At 32.0% G+C, this 19,904-nt stretch overlaps 1 protein-coding gene across 1 annotated transcript; it reads right to left on the bottom strand.

The window, feature by feature from the left end:
• Positions 1–13,362: 13,362 nt before the first annotated feature.
• On the bottom strand, positions 13,363–18,499 carry LOC126750120 (uncharacterized). Its single transcript, XM_050459627.1, has 2 exons — positions 18,112–18,499; positions 13,363–15,428 (listed from the first exon to the last, which is right to left on the bottom strand). Exons 1-2 carry the CDS (start codon positions 18,497–18,499, stop codon positions 13,363–13,365), a joined length of 2,454 nt encoding a protein of 817 aa, XP_050315584.1.
• Positions 18,500–19,904: the final 1,405 nt, after the last annotated feature.

Below are 19,904 nucleotides of genomic sequence, written 5' to 3'. Positions count from 1 at the left end.
TGTGTCAGTTTTAATTAAAGGAACATAATATTTAAATCTGCTGTATTTTTGAGTTTGACATATATGACAATCATTGATATATTGGGTAACGTCTTTTTTCATATTAAACCAATACTAAAGATCTTCAAGTCTAGAATAAGTCTCTTCTATTCCACGGTGGTTTGTTTTTCTTCTTTTTCTAAGATATTATTGACCAATTTGGTATATTGAGTAATTTTAAAGCCTCGAAAATGTGTTAAATAAACGTCGTTAAATAAAGGTATAAGATCTTGATCATAAAAATAAATATTACATGTTCTATCTGATGTCATGTAGTCTCGAATAAAATTTTTAATTTTTTTTCCTCTGTTTGTTGGTAATTCAACATGATATATTTTATTTTTCCCAAGGTTTTGTATCGTTACGATTAAATCTGGATGAAAAGATTTTTTTTTATAAGATATTGTAAAGGTTTATTGTTTATTATGTCGGCAGCAATGCTTAGACTATTGTTTTCCATATCAGCATGATTACTATGTGCTATTGAGTCAAAAGTTACCACGGGTGGCTGAATTCGCACGTCAGAGATTACATTAATTTTTTGATGACTAGAACTGTGTATATTTTCAGTGTCTTTCATTGTTTTCGTTATCTACTGGATTTTCAGCAAGATTTCTTAAATAGTCTAAAATATTTTCATTGTTGTCGCCTGGATTATTGATTAGATGAATTCGGGATTAAGGCATCGGCATTAGAATTTTGGGAACCTTTTTTATAGATAATTTGGTAATCAAATTCTTCTAAACGTAAACGCCATCTAACCAATTTTGAATTTGGCTCTTTCAAATTAAAAAGCCATACTAAAGGTCTATGATCAGTATAGATAGAGAATTTACGTCCGTATAAATAAGGTCGAAAGTATTGATATGACCACACGATTGCCAATAATTCTTTTTCTATGGTGGAATATCTGGTTTCAGAAGTACTTAAAGTTCTTGATTCATAGGCAATAGGTTTATCATTGGGAATTGTCCCTTGTGGCAAAACGGCACCAATTGCAAAATTACTTGAATCAGTAGTTAATAAAAAGGGTTTAGAAAAATCAGGGTACTGTAAAATTGGGACATTAATTAAAAGTGATTTTAAGTGTTCAAAAGAATTTTTAAATTCAGGCGTATGCTTTATATTTGAGTCTTTTTTTGAGACATTTAGTAATTGGTTTTGTTATTTTTGCGAAATCTTTGATGAATCTTCTATAATAACCTACTAAGCCTAAAAAGGATTTTATGTCTTTAGTGGTCTTAGGAATTGGAAAATGTTTTACTGCTTTTATTTTATCGGGGTTAGGTTTTACACCATCTTTGCTTACGATGTGTCCTAAATATTGAACTTCTTTTCGTAAAAATTGAAATTTATGTCCTACGTCTGTGCTAAACGCGGTTTTTGGAATATCGTCTTCATGCATTTGATTTTGATAAAATCCGTTAGCAAGATCTAAAGTCGTAAAGCTTTTCCTAATTTGTCTAAAATTTCATTAATGTTCGGTAAAGGGAATTTATTTGTAATAGTTTTTTCATTTAATTTGCGATAGTCTATTACCATGCGCCATTTTGTTTTTCCAGATTGATCTAATTTTTTGGGTACAATCCAAATAGGGGATGACCAAGTTGAATCAGAATCACTAATAATATTCTGTTCTAAAAGGCTTGAAATTTGATTTTTAACTTCTTCACGGTGGATTTCCGGGTATCTATAGGTTTTTGTAAAGATAGGGGTTTCGTCTGATAACTTTATGTCATGTTTAGTAGCATTAGTAAATGATAGGGAAATATCTTCACAGTGGAAAATATCTTTAAATTCTAAACAAAGTTTACGAATTTGATTTTTTTCTTCAATGTTACAATGCTGTAAATTTATGTTTTTTAAATTGGCTCTTAACTTGTTATTAGTTTCACGGTCATATTTGTTTTCATATACAGGGTAGTCAATAAAGTTTACCTCAGTAAGGTCAATAGGCTCGATATCGATATAACCTAAAAATCTTAAACTTACAGGGTCATTTTTTGGGTTTAAAGCTGTTGTATAAGCGTAATTATTTTCAATTTTAATAATGCATTCTGGAATTTCTACATGATCTGTTTTTTGATAAGGTAAAATACCATATTGAGAGGGGTATGTTGTTTTTACTGGGATTTTAATTTGTTGAATACATCTAGGCTCTATTATACAGGATGTCTCACAACGAATAGACGCGATCGATATCTCAGAAACTAATTTTTCAAAAATTTTGAAAATTTGGCAACATGGCAGGTTATTGGTTAGTTTTGGTTTTATTTGAGAGGAAGGACCACTTTAAAAGACTGTTTTAATATTTAACTAAAAAAACGATACAGGGGGGTCAAAAACTAGCATTAAAAATTAAAATTAAAAAATCATTAAAAGTCAATTTTTGTGCTACCTGTATCTAGGAGAAAATTATAGTTGATTTCTGGTATAAAGATATATGGTAACTGAGTGTTATAGTTATTAAGGGTTATTACGTCACATTCGGTGTTTGGCTCGTCATAGGAAAATTTTCATTATGACAAGGATAATCAAAAGTTTGTTGATAGTCAAAATCTGAGTTAACTGAATAACTTTGAGCATTATTGATATTATTTGGGTCATATGGCTCTTGATAAAATTCTTCATTATTATTATTTATCTCTAAATTTAAATCAGTATAATTAATAGTAATCAGTATAAGTCTTAATTAGGGTCGTTTTGTTGTTGGTTATCGTCAACAAACTGTTTGGGGTTTCATTGTAATACCCCTTGATTATATAATTGTTAAGAAACAATTTTTGATTTGCTAAAATTATTTAATACAGTATTTCCAGAACTAGTAGTTCATATATATACATAGGTTCTGTTTTTTTATTAAAATTTGATCTTGCTAATTGATGGGAGTTTGTTCCAAATCTTTGATTAGTTTGAAAAGGAATATTATTTTGTCTAGGAAATCTTTGTTGATTATTAAAATTTTGAGTAAAGTTTTGGTTATGATAGCCCTGTTTTGGTTGGTATTGTGGCATGTTTTGTTGATAATTGGATCTGTTATGTAAAAAGGGTTGTTGATTGTGTTGCAAGTATGGTCTAATTATTATTATATTGAGTTATGTAAGGTGTATACATGTTATTAATAGTGTTATGAGTTGCTGGAGGTTTTTGATGTTTATTGTTTTGTTGTGTATTATTTGTATCTCTGTTATTTTATATTATTAGGATTAAAATTATGTTGAACATTTTTAAAATAAATAAAATTCTCTTCTTCTCTAACAAATGCCATAGCTTGTTCTAGTGAATCAGGGTTTTTTAATCTATTTACTAATTGTAAATTGTACGGAAGGCCATTTAAAAATGTTTTCAATGCAAATTCATCATAATGGTTTATTTTAATTATTTTTGTGTCTGCATTATCATTACTAGAGTTTAATTTTGAAAAAAGCAAGCTTCGAGAGTCTTGAATTCTCATGCCAAAATTAATTGGGTTTTAATTTTTATTTGGTTTTAAATTAATCAAATCTTGGATTAGACAATCGATTGATCTTTGATCAGAAAATGTGGTTAATAGAACTTCCTTTATTAGTGACCATCTATTTAATTCACTACGTGAGACAATTAATTCGGCTGCTCTGCCTGTAAATTTACTTAAAATTGTGTCAAAAAGACATGTATTAATTGATGCATTTGGATTATTAATATCCTGAAAAGCTTTTAGTAAATTTTCCACAGCGCTTATAAATCTGTTTTTTTTGGATTTCCATCAAATTTAGGAATATTATCAGATTGATATCTTAATAATTGATTATCGGGTGGAGCCATTTTTTGTTCTTTTAGTTGTAAAACGTTTAAAGATTCGACTAAAGAATCTTCGTCAAATTCGAAAATATTTTGTTCCTCAATTTTTAAAAAGTTTTGAAGTAAGATAACTTCGAAAAATATTTAGAAGTGTAAATACCAAAAATAAATAAAAGTATATAAGGAACATACGAAAATTCGCAAATAAAATATTTAAAGAAAAATCATACGTTAGGTGTACAAAATAGATACAAATATAGATAAAATATATAGATATAGATATACATACGATAGATATAAATTTTAAAATATAAAATATGTTAATACAATGTCAAAAATATTTACATAATACCGCTATCAATATGCCTTTGATAATTTGTTGCGATAATTATAGAAATATTTTCAAATAAAATTAATAAAAATAAAATATTCAATTTGCAGGAACCAAGTTAAAAATACAATCGAAATTGTTCGTGCAAAGTGGATATTTATAACAAAAAAAATGTTAAAACTTTCAGTATGGTAAGAATTAATAGTTTCATAGTTGGGGTGACTTCCTTATTAAAGCTCAAGATCCTTATTTTCTATCTGTTGCCTTTTCGGTCCAAGGGCGTCCAACGATGTTCTGGATGACTGGATAGATGTTTTAGATCGACACTCTCTTCTACCTCGTCGTCCGGTGATTGGTTGATCAAAAGGCCGCCTTAGATCGGCACTTTCTCTCCTTATGTCTTCCAAATATCCCAAAAGCCGCCTTAGATCGGCACTATCTCACTCCTAGGCTTCACCTTGAAATCGTCTTAGGACCCTTTTTGAGTAAATTCTTGAAAGTACCCGTTTTTTCACGTATACGGCGTCGTAAAACGTCTCACAATTCTACCCGCCAGTTACGTTTGGGCCGAGGGCATCAAAGTTTAAAAAAAAAACAAACTTTATTTGAAATACCTCGTATAATGTAACACATTTATATTTTTGGAAGTTAGACAAATACAGACAAAAATTACAGTAACGGTTTGAACTGAAAATAAAAAAACCTTATACAATGCATCTCACCTATATTTATAACAATTATTCTTATCGAATAGAGAAGTAGTGGTAAATTGTGCTGGCATAAGCTATAGTAGGGATGTAACTCGTGCGCCTATGTCGTATTTATTGTCGCATGATATACATGTTTAAATGGCAAAATTTTATATAGTTTATTTATGAAATCATTTTAAATATACGTAAAACCCCATGTTTTACACTATTTTTTATTTTTCTTTCGAAAATGACCATTTTTAGAAAGAAACTAATATCAAAAAATTGACCGCGGACTAAAATCCAAGCATATTACAAAATATTTTAAACACTTCCAGCACTCACAGACACTCACCTCTTTTTAGCCACTCTATTAAACAAAGATAAAACACCTGCGTTCTGGCGATTCCTACTGCAAGCTGTGCAAGTGATTGTGTATCTCTCTATCCCACTGATTTTCAGGATTACGGGGCCGTACTCAAATTAATTTTTGGGCTGTTTTTGTATTACTTTCGTCATGTTTTTAAAGAGATCTTTAAGGATGGATCTATCATCTTTAATAGTTGGGAAGGGGGGCATTGTGAGGTTATTATTATTTGATGGGTTTTGCCGGTTTGGCTTTTTACACGCAAGTGGAGAATTTGTCCTGTATTCGTCTAAATTTTTTGCAATTTTTACTGTGAGGAAGTGTGTTTGTGGATTTGTTTTGGTATTATACCTAAGACCTTAAAATGTTTCGATCCTGGGAAAATAGGCAGGAAAATTTGGCAAATAAAGAGGAAAGTGTTTGTGCGGGCTTATGGAGACCGTGGACGCACAAGAAAGACAATAACATTTGTGATGAAAACAATAAGAGTGGACTGGACAGTGATTTAGACTTACATAGTTCTGATAGCTCATTGTCTAGTATTGAGGAAGCAAAAAGTAGCAGGGGAAGTAGAAGCTACAGGAGAAAGTCAAGCAGTTTTAAAACTTTATTGTTTAAATACAGACGCCAAATAAATTTATCTAATTGTCTATAACAATCTAAGGCATGATTCTCAGTTCACAAATGATTCAAGTGCTTTACAAAAAAACAGCGTTTTTAACAGAGATTCCCTATAGTACAATATGCTATTTTGTAAAAAAAGGGATAAGAGACAGAAAAAAAAGGGATTTGACACGGATATTGCCAAATTGCTAAGGGAAGTTGTGTATTCTAAATACAAAAACGAGGTTCTGACCATAGAGATGGTTAAGGACACCTTATCGGCAAGGGACAAATATTTCTTAGTCTCAACCTTGCGGAGATACCTGATAAAACTTGGATTTAAGCTTAAGATGGTTAACAAAAAAGCTGCTGTAATGGAATTGTCAGGTGGCATATAGAATATTTAGAGAAAATTTAAAAATTTTGGGAGGAAGAAAGATCCATATATTATTTAGCTGAAACATGGTATGATACATTTATGATTGATGTATTTCCATTCTCTGGGAAAAAAGTCCCTTTTTTGCCATAGTAAGAAAAACATATTTTTATTAATTAATTAAACAAGTTTAAAGTTATGTTTTTTTTTAGCTTACTGCCCTGTTGTTCTCCAGCGACACAATAAAGTCTGCCTCTTCCTCCGTTCTCTGGGAAAAAGTCCTGTTTTTGCCATAGTAAGAAAACCATATTTTTATTAAGAAAACAAGTTTAAAGTTTTGTTTTTTTTAGGTTACTGCCCCTGTTTGTCCTTCGGCGTCACAAAAAAGTCTGCCCCTTCCTCGATTCTCTGGGAATAAACCCTTTTTTCCTATGGTAAGAAAAACAGTGTTTTTATTAAGAAAACAAGTTTAAAATTTTGGTTTTTACAGGTTTTTGTCCATGATTTGTCTTACAGAGACACTATAAAACCAGTTTAATTATTTTTTTTACAGTTATTGCCACACTTGTCCTGTACCAGAAAAACAAGACTACTTCTTTTATAATTCACTGAAAGAAAAAAGGCTATTTTACATTTGAGTTGTAATTATTTAAAAAAAAAAAATTGTAAATTTATTATTATTAATTAAATGTAAATATTATTTCTGCCTCTCGTGTACACTTTTTAAATCTGTTTTAGTATTCATATGCTTCAGTGTGAGATGAAGTTAGAATCCATAGCGGCCACAGAGAAACTGTTTCCTTAAGAACCTAAAGAACAAAGCCAAAAAACAGAGTTTAGAAAATTGTTTTATCTCTTTGGGCCAGATTCAAATGGGTGGTTAAATTTATAAAAGTATTTAGTATCCTCGCCGTAGTTTTAGGATCCAGTATACTTAAAATTAGTATTTTGTATAAGATTTTTAGTCTTTAGTATAAGCATTTATGTTTGTTAATTTTCATCTAATCTCTCCTATTATGCACAATAACTAAATATGAGGCAAACAAATTAATAAATATTATATTCAGGATTTTTCTCAGTGTGTTTTTTATAAGTAAAACTTGTGTCTTTTACACGAGATATAGACAGCTAGATGATTTTTAATGTAAAAGTTTATTTAAAAAAATATAGTTCCACTTTTCTGACTACATAATTACTTTTTATCAAAAGATGTTGGTACTAAATATAGAGAAATTAAAAAAAAACAATAATATATTAAATGTGGCAGCCGAAATCCCCGTTAATAATAACCACTAAATAAAAATAAATCTCAATACCCAAAAAAAGGAAATATATAAAGTTTAAAGACAAACCAAAACATTTTACCCTTTTGTGTCAAAAGGTAAATCTTTAATGCCTTAATCCAAAGAATAAATGGGCCTAGTAAGTAATTTGTACCACCTATTCTCTCATACTCATTAAATTAAATTAAAATTTTTCTTAATTTATTAAACTAAAATTTTTGATTAAACTGATTTTACGTACTTAAATCTTATCTTTAAATTAAATATTATCTTGCTATCAACTATCCTAAATTTCTAGCTTTATAAAACTAAACCCAAAAATCCAGAATCATAAAATTTTAAATACAAATAAATTTTAGGGCCGAACCTGTGCAATTTTCACGCTTGAGTGACTGAAGTCAGACGTCTAACAAAATAGTACGTGGGCGGATGTAGTCAAATTTTACAAATCAAATATTACTTTATGACTCTTTCCACATAGAATTTTGCGATTTAAACATGCATGCCATGTGACAATACAAGCAACACCGGCACACGGACTATTCGCGCCACATCAAAGATTCTAATAGATCTTTGAACTGAACTATACTTATGCGCACTAGATAAACAAAATTGCAGGCACATAGCCCTTTTTCTTTTGCCATATTTTCACGCTTCCTATTTATTAATTGGATTTGGAAGTTTTGTGCCCTAGATTTTGTTATTAACAGAAAACTAAGAAATAATCAGATAGCTTAATACTAGAACAATATAGCTTGGAATAAGTAATTTAAAGGGAAAATAGCACTATATTTTAAAAACCTCTCGCCTGAAGTTTTATATTTCATTACGGCTATAGGTAATATGTTATAGATAGGAGAGCTACAATATTAAGTGAAGAGATCAGGTCCCATAATAGTATGTATTTGGATTGATGATTTTTTATTTTTTTTAGTAAAAGACAAATGTAATGTAGATAAAATGGAAAACACGTTTTTCCCAGCGCATTAATGTTTTTTTTAATTATTTCTTTCACAGAATATTAGATATTAATCTGTATGGTAATTAGGAATAACCGTCAAAATGAGGAATGTTATCGGATTGAAAATGAAGTAATGTAAAATTTATGTCGCGATTAATTATTGACGAATCTTTTGATTTAATTGATTTTTGATTGGATTTATTAAATTGACTTGTTTAGAATTTAAGGTGGTAATAAGTTATTTGCAGGATTTTCGACGATCAAATTTTCTTCGATTAAATTATTTTTTTTAAATTATATTATAAAAATATTTTTCTCATAAAAAATTGATCAATTAGAATAAAAGAGATTTAGTATCACGAGTACTCTTGTTTTAGATATTTTACATATTGTAAACTTCGTACTGAAAATTTAAATAACTTTAATTAAGTTTAAGCTTGTATTAATTATTAAGTTTTGATAAATATATTTGTAAAATATAAGAATACCTGAAAAGTTGTCAAAGACCTCTTAATTTAGTTGAATTTAATTTACTTATTTTCATGGTAAAGTGGTGTTTGTGTAGCCAGCACTTTACGCACTCTCTTTTTGGTTTTGTGTGTTATTAGATTTGTGTTACATTAGTGGAATAAGAAAACATGGATCACCTTTGTTTTGAAAGGAGAAGACTGTATAGTACTGCTAATATAGTATTACAAATTCCCCACTCTACCTTGATTAACAAATTAATCGTATATAAAAGCATTAAAATCTGTAATCATTTGCTAAGCAACACATTAAACAGCGCTTTTCTCCGTTCGTTAAGCTATTTCGGAAGAGGGTCTGCAGTTTTCTTCTTGGGAATGTTTATAGTAATCTGAATGAGTTTTGTTGTGTTAACGTTTATAATATTGGCTTTAACAATTTTTGACCACTTTTTATATTTCAAAAATGTAGTCTACTTATTTTTAATGTATTTATACTTTGTGTGCATTTTTTTGTAGCTTGCAGATGTGTTCCGATTTTGCTATGGTCGCCAAGTTTCTTATTAGGCAAGAGAGGATGCTGCTGCCAGGCAAAATGGAGGTTGTTTCTTTTAATTGAATTAGAAATACAAGAAAGACATCCACATTAATTACATTGCTACTGACTTATAGGTTCTCTGTTCAAATCAAACGAAGTTACCTGTAATGAAGTTCGATTGTAATTATATGAAGTCCTCGTGATAATAATAATAATGATAATAAGATAAAAACGTAGTCTCTTTATTCATACTATACACCACGAAATTTAAAGAAAACAATCCCCCGCTCCCCTGGTCCCAAGGGCTCCCGGTGAACGATGGTTCGGATGCATATCAAACTCATTCTCTGAAAACTTAACTGCTGTTGACGCAATTAACCATAGGGGCCGAAAGTCAGGGTGTGAAGGACTTATTTACTTCACGAGTATATCCTCGATATTATCCTCGATTCTCAGGATATCCTCTTGATTCCAGAATTGTGATCGTAGCAAGCTTATACCGCATTTATATGGTATTTCTATTAAACTAGGTGTATCAATAAAGAACATTTGCTTGTTTTGGCACCTTTGTTGTGCTTTTATTTTGGTGCTAGTAGGAATTGCTAGAACGTATTGCTGATTTATGGGATGCATAATAGGGGTAGTTACGTTAACTTTAAGCAGCTTGCAGTTTAGGTTTTCTGCTTTTCTTATGAGGGACGTAGTGCAGTCATCCACTTGGGGTCCTAGGGCATTTTGACAGACATATAGGTCTTCAATCAATGGGCAGGCCTCTTCTTGATATTGGTGTAGATCAGTGTTTAGCAAACATTATCGCATCTTCTAAATTATCTAGAAAGGTAATAAAACTCTGGCAATTTATAATTAATTGACTTATGGTATTTTGAAGTTTTAAATATATAGAAAGGTCGTTAATTGTTTTATTCATTTGTTTTTTGAAAAGGTCAACATGATTTTTTTAAGAGTTTTGATTTTTACTTAATGTATATATGGTGTTATTGTAACTATTAATTAGGTCTTTTGTTAATGATATTTGCATATTTATTTATTTTTTATATGTATTTTGACTATAGCGTAATTCTTCAATTGCTTTGTCATATCTTTCTCCATCACGGAGTCCTAAACCTCGTTTTTCATGGCTATGTGGTTTAATGTTATTAAGTTTAGTTTTGATTTCATTAATAAAGTAGCTAGCATGTTTAAGCATATCTAATGTTTTAATATGATGTAAAAGCAAAGCGTTAATAATATTTGTTTCATTACAAGCGGCAATTAAAATTCTAAAATTATCTTCTAGTTTAGTAAGTTCTATAACTAATGGTTTAATTTCTACATAATGGAGGAAAGTATGTTTACTTTCAATAATTCTTACATTTTCTAGATGAAATGGGAATAAAGGGGATTTGATTGGGGTTATAATAGGATTAGTCGCTATCACTGTTGTCGATAATACTTGTAAGAGAACTGCGAAGCTCCTCTGAAGTGTCAGGAGGTTCATTATTTCTAGGGAAAAGAAAGTGTTTTTTAGGTTTTTGTATCATAGATGTATGTGCAACTTTCTTGTTTAATTAATGATTTTATTGCCGGTATCTTCTTGAACGTATTCTATTTTCGTATGCGCTTTATCTTTAGTTCTTGAAGCGGATTTATCTGTTACATAGATTTTTGATCCTGATGGGATATCTATGAGGGTTTCTCTATTTTTATTTTGTTTTTCATTTAAACGTAATTTCGTATTGAGAGATTGATTATAGATTTCATCATAGATAATTTTTAATCGGTCTTTACGATCATTAACATATTTATTTAATATAATCTCATCAGTTAGGTCAAAAGGGTCTAAAGCGTTTGGACGTCCGTTTAAGACATCAAAGGGCTTTTGTTTAGTAACACTATGTACAGAGAGGTTGTAACCTATTATCGCATAAATAGTGAAATGAATAAGTAGTGGAATGAATTTTTATTTTGTGAAGTTTACAAAAATCAATTAATAGGGAAGTTTTAAATTCTGTGCCATTATCACAGGTAATCTGATGAGGTAGTCCATGGTGACTTATAAAAATTGCTAAATTATCTAGAACTGTAATTGCGTTGCAACTAGGTTTTAAGGGGTAAGCTTGGGCGTAACGTGAAAAAACATCTATTATAGTTAGGAATTTTACGTTAGAAATTTGGAAAGTGTCCATGTGGATGGATTCTAGAGGTTCTCTAGGTGTAGGTGTTAGTGAAAATTCTATTTTTGGAGGATGGCGGTCATACTTAGCTTGTTGACATATGTCACAATTGTTTATATACTGGGTGAGGTCTAATTTCATATTGGGCCAGTAATATAATTTTTTCAGTGACATCATACATTCATTAATACCTCGGTGGCAAGTTTTCTCGTGATGGTTATTTATTCAATTCGTTTGCATTTCTACGTTTACTATATCGTTTAAGAATGTATTGGAGATTATTAATTTTAAGAGTTATGTTTAAATGTTTTAGATATGATTACTCCTATTTTATTTCCTAAATTTTCAATTTCAGATTGTTCAATATGCAGTGTAGAACTTTAGGATCGATATATTCTCGGAAAAAGTATACAATTTCGTTTACATAGTTGCTAGTCAAAGTTAGGTGATATCTGATTTTGTTCTCAAAATGTTTTGTTTTAAAGGCACAATATTGTTTATTTGTATTGTGAGTAATTAGAACTTGATGGTTGTAGGTATTTAAACAATTTTCTCTTATAGGTATATTTAATATTGGGTCAACTATTGCTGAGTGAATAGTGTCTCCACGTTGGTCACGAGGGGGTAATATTTGTATATCAGAAAGAATTTTAATTTTATTCGATTTTGGTTCTAGATCAAAAGCAGGGTTAAATAGATTTGTTAATTGATCTAAATCGTCTAAAGTAGCGTTTTCATTTGCAATGTATTGATCGATTTTTTCAGTGATGTCTCGAGGGCTTCCAAGTAGAGAATCATGTTAATTTCTATTCTGGATAGAGCATCAGCATTTGTATTCTGGGATCCTTTTTTGTATTGGACTTAACATAATCGAATTCTTCCAATTTTAATCTCCATCGTAGCATTCTAGAGTTTGGCTCTTTTAGGTTGAAGAGGTATTGCATGGGTTTATGGTCTGTAATGATTATGAATTTTCTGCCAAATAGGTAAGGTCTGAAATGTTTCGTAGCCCATACTATGGCTAAAACTTCCTTTTCTATCGTCGAATAATTACATTCAGCTTGGTTTAAGGTTCTAGATGCCTATGCAATTGGAAGATCTTGTCCTATTTTTCCTTGACCTAATATGACTCCTATTGCTATTGTTTTAGAGTAAACATTACTGGGATTGCGCTGGTTCAATGGAAGAATAAAAAGAGCGTTGAATTGCTTATAATCTAATAGTTCATATTACTGCACAGTGCACACAATACCGTAATTACTGATTAACTCTAGTTCACAGACTTAGCTTCGAGATTAAGCGAGAGCGAGAAATTTAAGAGTATTTAGTTGCTTTTATTATGAGTATTTACTCTATTGCGAGTTTGGCTTTTAGCCGCTAAACGAGAATGAGAAAAAATGTGTCACTGGGACAAGTGACCGAGATTTATTACACCCGAAGAGCGAGTGGCGGGCAACTGCATCTTTTCCGTGCTTATGATCTATTTTTAGATTTTTCAGGGAGGGGCCGGTAGCGAGCGTGACAATTATTACAATAACAATACAAAGAAATCAACGAGAAAGAGGATTAAGAGATAGGATTAATAATTTGAGAGAAATGGGTTGTGTTTCCACAACATTCTGCCCCCGAGTTGAAGCTGTTAGCTTCAAACAAAGCAAAAAGAGAAAAAAGAGAATTAAGAGATTTACTATAAAAAGTAACATTAACTCGAAGGACCAATAGAGTAATGAGAGCAAGAATAAAAATTTAGGAATTTATTATTTATCAGATTCAGTAAGAGAAACTTGAACGTTTTCTTCGGGTAGCGGACAGACCTTTGTGATAGGTCTGGTATAATATCCGTCAGTACTTTTGAGTTTAACCACCCTGACTCTTCCATCTGCACCCTTCATAACCTCAGTCACTCTAGCTAGAGGCCATTTAAGAGGGGGAGTTTCATCCTCTTTGAGGAGGACCAAATCATTAACTTCGAGATTTTTGGATGACCTAAACCATTTTGGTCGATTTTGGAGACGATTTAGGTACTCTACAGTCCATCGTTTCCAAAAAATTTGTTGAATCTGTGAACATCTCTGCCAAAAAGAGAGTCTATTTTCGGGAATTTTCTTTAAGTCCTTTTCAGGATAGGCCGTTAGGGACGTACCTATTAAAAAATGACCAGAGGTCAATAATGAGAAGTCAGAGGGATCGTTAGACATAGAGCAAAGCGGCCGAGAATTTAAAATAGCCTCTATCTGGCAAAGAATAGTACTAAACTCTTCAAACGTAAACTGAGAATTCTTCATAATTCGGTATAGGTGATACTTTGTGCTTTTAATGGCGGACTCCCAGATACCTCCCCAGTGAGGAGATCGAGGGGGAATAAACCTCCATTCGGTTTCGTTTTGAGTTAGAAACGTCTTCAAAGCATCATATTGTTTGTCAATTCGGAAAAACTCGTACAGTTCTCTTAATTGATTTCTTGCGCCTGCAAAATTGGTTGCATTATCACTGAACACAACTGTGGGATTGCCTCTTCGAGAAATAACTCGTTTAAATGTCATTAGAAAGGCTTCAGTAGATAAACTTGAGACAATCTCAAGATGAACGGCTTTTGTGGACATACACACGAATAGAGCAATGTAACCTTTAATAACATTGGCTTTTCGAAGCCTTGAGGATCCAAAATCTACACCAACTTTTTGAAAGGGTCGTGAAATTGTTATTCTTTCTATTGGGAGACTAGCCATAATTTGCTGATTTGTCTGGGCATTGAATCGAAAACAGACTGTGCAATTCCTAATTAAGCGTTTAATTTGGCGCAGGCCATTTAAGGGCCAGAATCTAAGTCTGAAATTGGAGAGTACGTTTTGCGGCCCAGCGTGACCTAAGCGTTTATGTTCACGTGAAAGCATGAGAGAGACGACATAATCGTTTGCTGGAAGAAGGATTGGATGTTTTTGATCGTAAGAGACTTCAGCATAATCCAACCTACCACCAACTCTTAGAATGCCAAAAGAGTCCACAAAGGGTTTTAGGAAAATTAAGTTCTTGTTAGAGAGAGGCTTATTACTTTTAGGCTCACAGATTTCTTTAGAAAAATATTTTTTCATAAGTATCTGAACTATTAGTTGAAGAACCGAACTAAGTTCTGTGACTGTCAGAGCGCCATCAGATCTACTTAATTTATTTTTGGAGTTATGAATAAAATGCAAAATGTATGCGATTACTCGTTGAAGCTTAGAAAAACTCGAAAACTTTAAAAACAAATCATGCCAGAATCCACTTTGTCGAGACGAAAAGGTTTCTACTACGTGTAAATTAACCTTTCGTTCTTCTGGAAGATTAGTTTCTTTGGAGGGAGTATCAAAGGTTTTCAAATTTAAATCCATCGAATTTAAGAACTTTGGCCCGTGAAACCAAAATCCAGATTTTAAAATGTCTTGAGAAAATAGTCCTCTAGATAACATATCTGCTGGATTCTCGGACGATTTAATGTATCGCCACACACAATCAGAAGTAAGATCCTGAACTAGGGATACTCGATGAGCTACAAATACAGTCCACCTACTAGGGTGACTTTTACACCAAGCGAGAGCTATTTGCGAGTCAGACCATAGATTTATAGAGGTAATTTTTGATTTAAGATTCTTTTCAAAACTCTTTACTATTCTCTGAGTAAGCTTAGCTAATAGAACGATGCCACACAATTCAAGTTTGGGAAGTGAAATACTCTTAATCGGAGCAACTTTTGATTTGGATGAAATCAAATTGCATGTGACCGTGTTGTCAGAGTAAATAACACGAAGATATATGCATGCTCCATAAGCAGCTAAGCTGGCATCTGCAAAACCATGGTATTCAACATTTTTGATAGTTTTATTGAGAAATAAATTCCGACAAATTTTTAAACCTTGAAGAAGAGATATGTGTTTAATAAAATCATTTCATTTTGATATGATAATTTCATCTGTGATAATTGTGTCCCAACTTTTTACACCAAAGAATTTGCATCAAAATTTTTCCTTGGACAATAACAGGATTTACTAGACCCAATGGATCAAAACATTGGGCAATAGTCGACAAAACCATTCTTTTTGTTAAGAGATCTGTCTGAGGGACTTGGGGCGTAGAGATACAAAGTAAATCCTCAACTGGATACCATTTCAAACCTAATACTTTATTAGGAGTGTCATCAAAGTTCATGTTGTACTTGTGAGTAACTTTTTCAGAGACCTGACTCAAAAATTTCTGTGAATTGATTTGAGCAATTTCATTTAACACGCGAGTGCAAACAAAGGGCGCAAAATTGGTTCCATAAGTTACCGTTGAGAGCTCTATGCAACTTATTAATAGGATTTTTGGGGTTATCTCTCCATAAAATATTTTGTAAAAAGCTGTGTTCAGGGTTTATTGACACCTGACGGTAATTTTTTTCAATATCAGTGGTTAAGACATATCTAAAGGTTCTGAAACGACATAAGATGTCATACAGTTCAGGCTGAACTGTAACACCTTTGAGTGTTACGTCATTCAAAGAATATCCTGTTAAACTTTTAGAGGAAGCGTCAAATACGACTCGAAGCTTCGTGGTCGCGCTAGACTCACGAATGACACATAAATGAGGAATGAAATATTTGCTTTTAGATTTTGGAGTAATGAGAGTGAGAGGGATGTATTGCGCATGTCCAAGAGAGACACATTCACCTATAAATTGCTTATAACGAGAAAACAAAGCTTTTGAAACCGCTTTTCAAGAAGGAAAAATCGTTTTTCGGCAATAGTGTATGAGTCACCCAATTTAAGATGCTCAGCTGGCGACTTGAGGAGGATATCAACTTGATAGGAGCCACTTTTTAGTACTTGAGTCTTTAAAACAAATATTTCTTCTGCTTGTTCATCTTCAGGTGCAAGGGGAATATCTTCAAAAATGTTTTCAGTATTCCAAAATTTACACAGGCTGTTGTCTAAATCTAAGTTTGAAGGAGAATTAATTTCTTGAGAAAAGTTACAACGTGAGAGTTGTAACTCTGAGCGTAAATGAAGCGCTGAACATAGTGGTACATTACCGTCTACTATCCAACCTAAGTGCGTGTTCAGTAGAGTAGGATAATTAGTACCTAACTCAAGAATACCCCTGGACAAAAGAGAATAATAAACGTCAGCACCAACCAGTATGTCTATATCAGATGGAGTGAAAAATCCAGGGTCTGCGAGTTTTTCAAAAATATCACTAGGTATTTTTAACTTATCAACCTGGATTGAAACTTGGGGAAGTTGATGGGTTATTTTATCTAATACTGCACAAGATACCTTAAAATATTTATCTTGACTTACATTAGAGTAAAGAACAATATCTATCATTTTGCTTGATATAGTACTGTTTTGCGATATTCCAGATATGTGTAGTGTTTGATTATGGGGTTTGAATCCAAGTTGGTTTACTAAACGAGAGGTGATAAATGAATTCTGAGATCCATTGTCCAGTAATATTTTGGCCTGGATAGGCACATTATATTTATTGTACAAAGTCACTTGCGCGGTGGCTAGGAGAATTTGTGTATTCTTTGTGGAAAGGGCAGAGAAACTTGAGCTACAGGGTACCTGATTATCAAAAGAGGGTTGAACTGTTTGTTCATTGAGAGGTCTCATTTTGCATACGAGATACATTGTTTCGAGAATTATTATGATATTGGAGTCGGGGTGGATAATTATTATTGGTTTGACTATTCTGTCGAGGTAATTCTGTAAAATTGTGTGATGTTTTTTATTACACTCAGCACATTTGTGGGTAGAACTGCAATCATTTATTGAATGTTTTGTTCCGAGGCAGTTTGGACAAAGTTTTTTCAAGTCAACAAATTTTATTTTTTCAGAATGGGGTAAGTGTATAAACTTTTGGCAAGAATAAATTCGATGACCATTGTTATTGCAAAAGGGGCATAAGAAAGTATTTATTTGAGAATGTTGTTGCTTATTCACAAAAAGAGAAACCTTATCCTGCCTTCTATTACTATGACTTTCAGAGCTTGATAAATTTTCCAAAATGACACACCTTTTATCCAAAAATTCAAAAAATTCATCAAGGTTCGGCAACATTGCAATGTCTCGCTGTTGCTCGAACAGTCTACGTGTACTATACTGTATATACTGTATATAAATTAACAAACATTCATATGTCTGGGATTCTGTTAGCTTTAAATTTTTTAATGACTCTAAATTTGTTTTACAGTTCATTAAAAATTCTCTAAGATTTTTTGAGTTACATTTAAAAAGGCTAGGAGCATCTAAGAGAGAACTAAAGTGAGCATTAACAATACAATTAAAATTCTCATACCTACTTTTTAAAATGTCAATAGCGGTAGTAAAATTTTCATTAGTTACTTGCAATGAGTCTACTTACTTTAAAGCTTCCCCTCTTAAGAAAGATTTTAAATAGAAAAAGCGCTGTACATTAGATAAATTAACATTTCGAATAATTAAAGAGTCAAACAGTTCATAGAAAGAGTGCCACTGGGCAGCGTTACCATTAAAGGGCGCTATGGTAAAATGGGGTAATTTTACACCTGCAATTCTATGTGAGGTATCCTGGGGTAAGTTTACATTTTGTAGAGTTGAAACAGACAATTTTTTAATACAATTTTCATATTGAGCAAGAGTATCATAGAATTTATTTTCAGTTTCTAGCCTATTTTCCTTATCAGCATCTTCCTCGGTAGAAGAAGCCTGAGGAAAACCCTCAATTTGGTCTTGAGCCACATTATATCTATCAAAATGTTTTTTTAAACCTTCTTGACGAATTTGAACTTGACTAATATCAGTGATTGTATCTTGATTATTACTTAACCAATTTATGGCTCTCGTTAGACCAGATTTGCTGTTTTTGCGCTCAGTTTTTAACTTTTCAAGAGACATTTTGTGTTAAAATATAACAAACTTACTATGGTAGTAACTAAAATTATTTACATAGACCTATAACCGAGAGCTAGACCTATAATTATAAGAGTGAGAATACCCCCAGGAAACTACACAATTTTAGTCTAAATTTCTATATGCTAAATGTATACTATATAATATCCACTAAAGCTAAATATGTACATGCATTTATGTATGAGTTACGTCAAAAAATAAAAATATAACTTTTTTAACAAATTTGTTAAATACGGTCCTGGTAGAGAGCCAGGCCAAAATTGAGATCACTTTAATTTACTTAACAGTCAACGAGAATAAAATAAAACGAGCACAAACACTTTAGTCACTACCAAAAAGTATTTTATTTATTGTTTTTGTTTAAATAGATGTTAGTGAAAAACACTCACCAGTTCAGAAAGTTTGTATATACTTATCTGTCTTCTACAAACAACAGGAGCTAGAGTCATACCCATAAGTTAAATGGAATGTCGAAGGGCAGCAACCATAACATAAACAGGGCTTCATACATACAACAGTAATTATTGTACTTCATACTCATTTGCCTAGCACAGCGGCGAGTCAAAACGTTGCTTCTCGGGAACAACACAAGACAGATTTAGAAATTATAAGCAATTGCAACAATTTTCTTCCATATTATCCGGTCGAAGGATCAAATGTTTTAGAGTAAACATTACTGGGATTGCGCTGGTTCAATGGAAGAATAAAAAGAGCGTTGAATTGCTTATAATCTAATAGTTTATATTACTGCACATTGCACACAATACCGTAATTACTGATTAACTCTAGTTTACAGACTTAGCTTCGAGATTAAGCGAGAGCGAGAAATTTAAGAGTTAGAGTATTTAGTATTAGAATAGAATTAGTATTAGAAATTTTAGAGTATTTAGTTGCTTTTATTATGAGTATTTACTCTATTGCGAGTTTGGCTTTTAACCGCTAAACGAGAATGAGAAAAAATGTGTCACTGGGACAAGTGACCGAGATTTATTACACCCGAAGAGCGAGTGGCGGGCAACTGCATCTTTTCCGTGCTTATGATCTATTTTTAGATTTTTCAGGGAGGGGCCGGTAGCGAGCGTGACAATTATTACAACAACAAAACAAAGAAATCAACGAAAAAGAGGATTAAGAGATAGGATTAATAATTTGAGAGAAATGGGTTGTGTTTCCACAACAGCTATATTTAAGGCATCTGTGGTTAAAATGAAGGGTTTTCTAATGTCTGGGTATTGTAGTATAGGATCGTTACATAGCAACTTTTTTACGTTTCAAAGCCTTGTATATGTATTCAGGGGTGTGTTTTATTACTGCTCCTTTCTTTAGGCATTTTGAATGGTTTTGTTAGTTTCGCAAATCCGTTTATAAAGCGTCTATAGAAACCTAAGAG

Source organism: Anthonomus grandis, chromosome 2 (assembly GCF_022605725.1).
Source record: "Anthonomus grandis grandis chromosome 2, icAntGran1.3, whole genome shotgun sequence".
NCBI classification, from domain to species: domain Eukaryota; kingdom Metazoa; phylum Arthropoda; class Insecta; order Coleoptera; family Curculionidae; genus Anthonomus; species Anthonomus grandis.
The sequence above is the reverse complement of the archived record's forward strand: the minus strand, read 5'-3'. Positions and strand labels throughout refer to the sequence as shown.

Bases quoted from the DNA above. Each gene is read 5' to 3' on its own strand.
- LOC126750120 (XM_050459627.1), bottom strand. From the start codon at position 18,499: ATGTCTCTTGAAAAGTTAAAAACTGAGCGCAAAAACAGCAAATCTGGT. The intron at 15,429-18,111 runs GTAACGCTGCCC...ATGGTTTTGCAG, and splicing joins TACCATAGCGCCCTTTAATG to ATGCCAGCTTAGCTGCTTAT.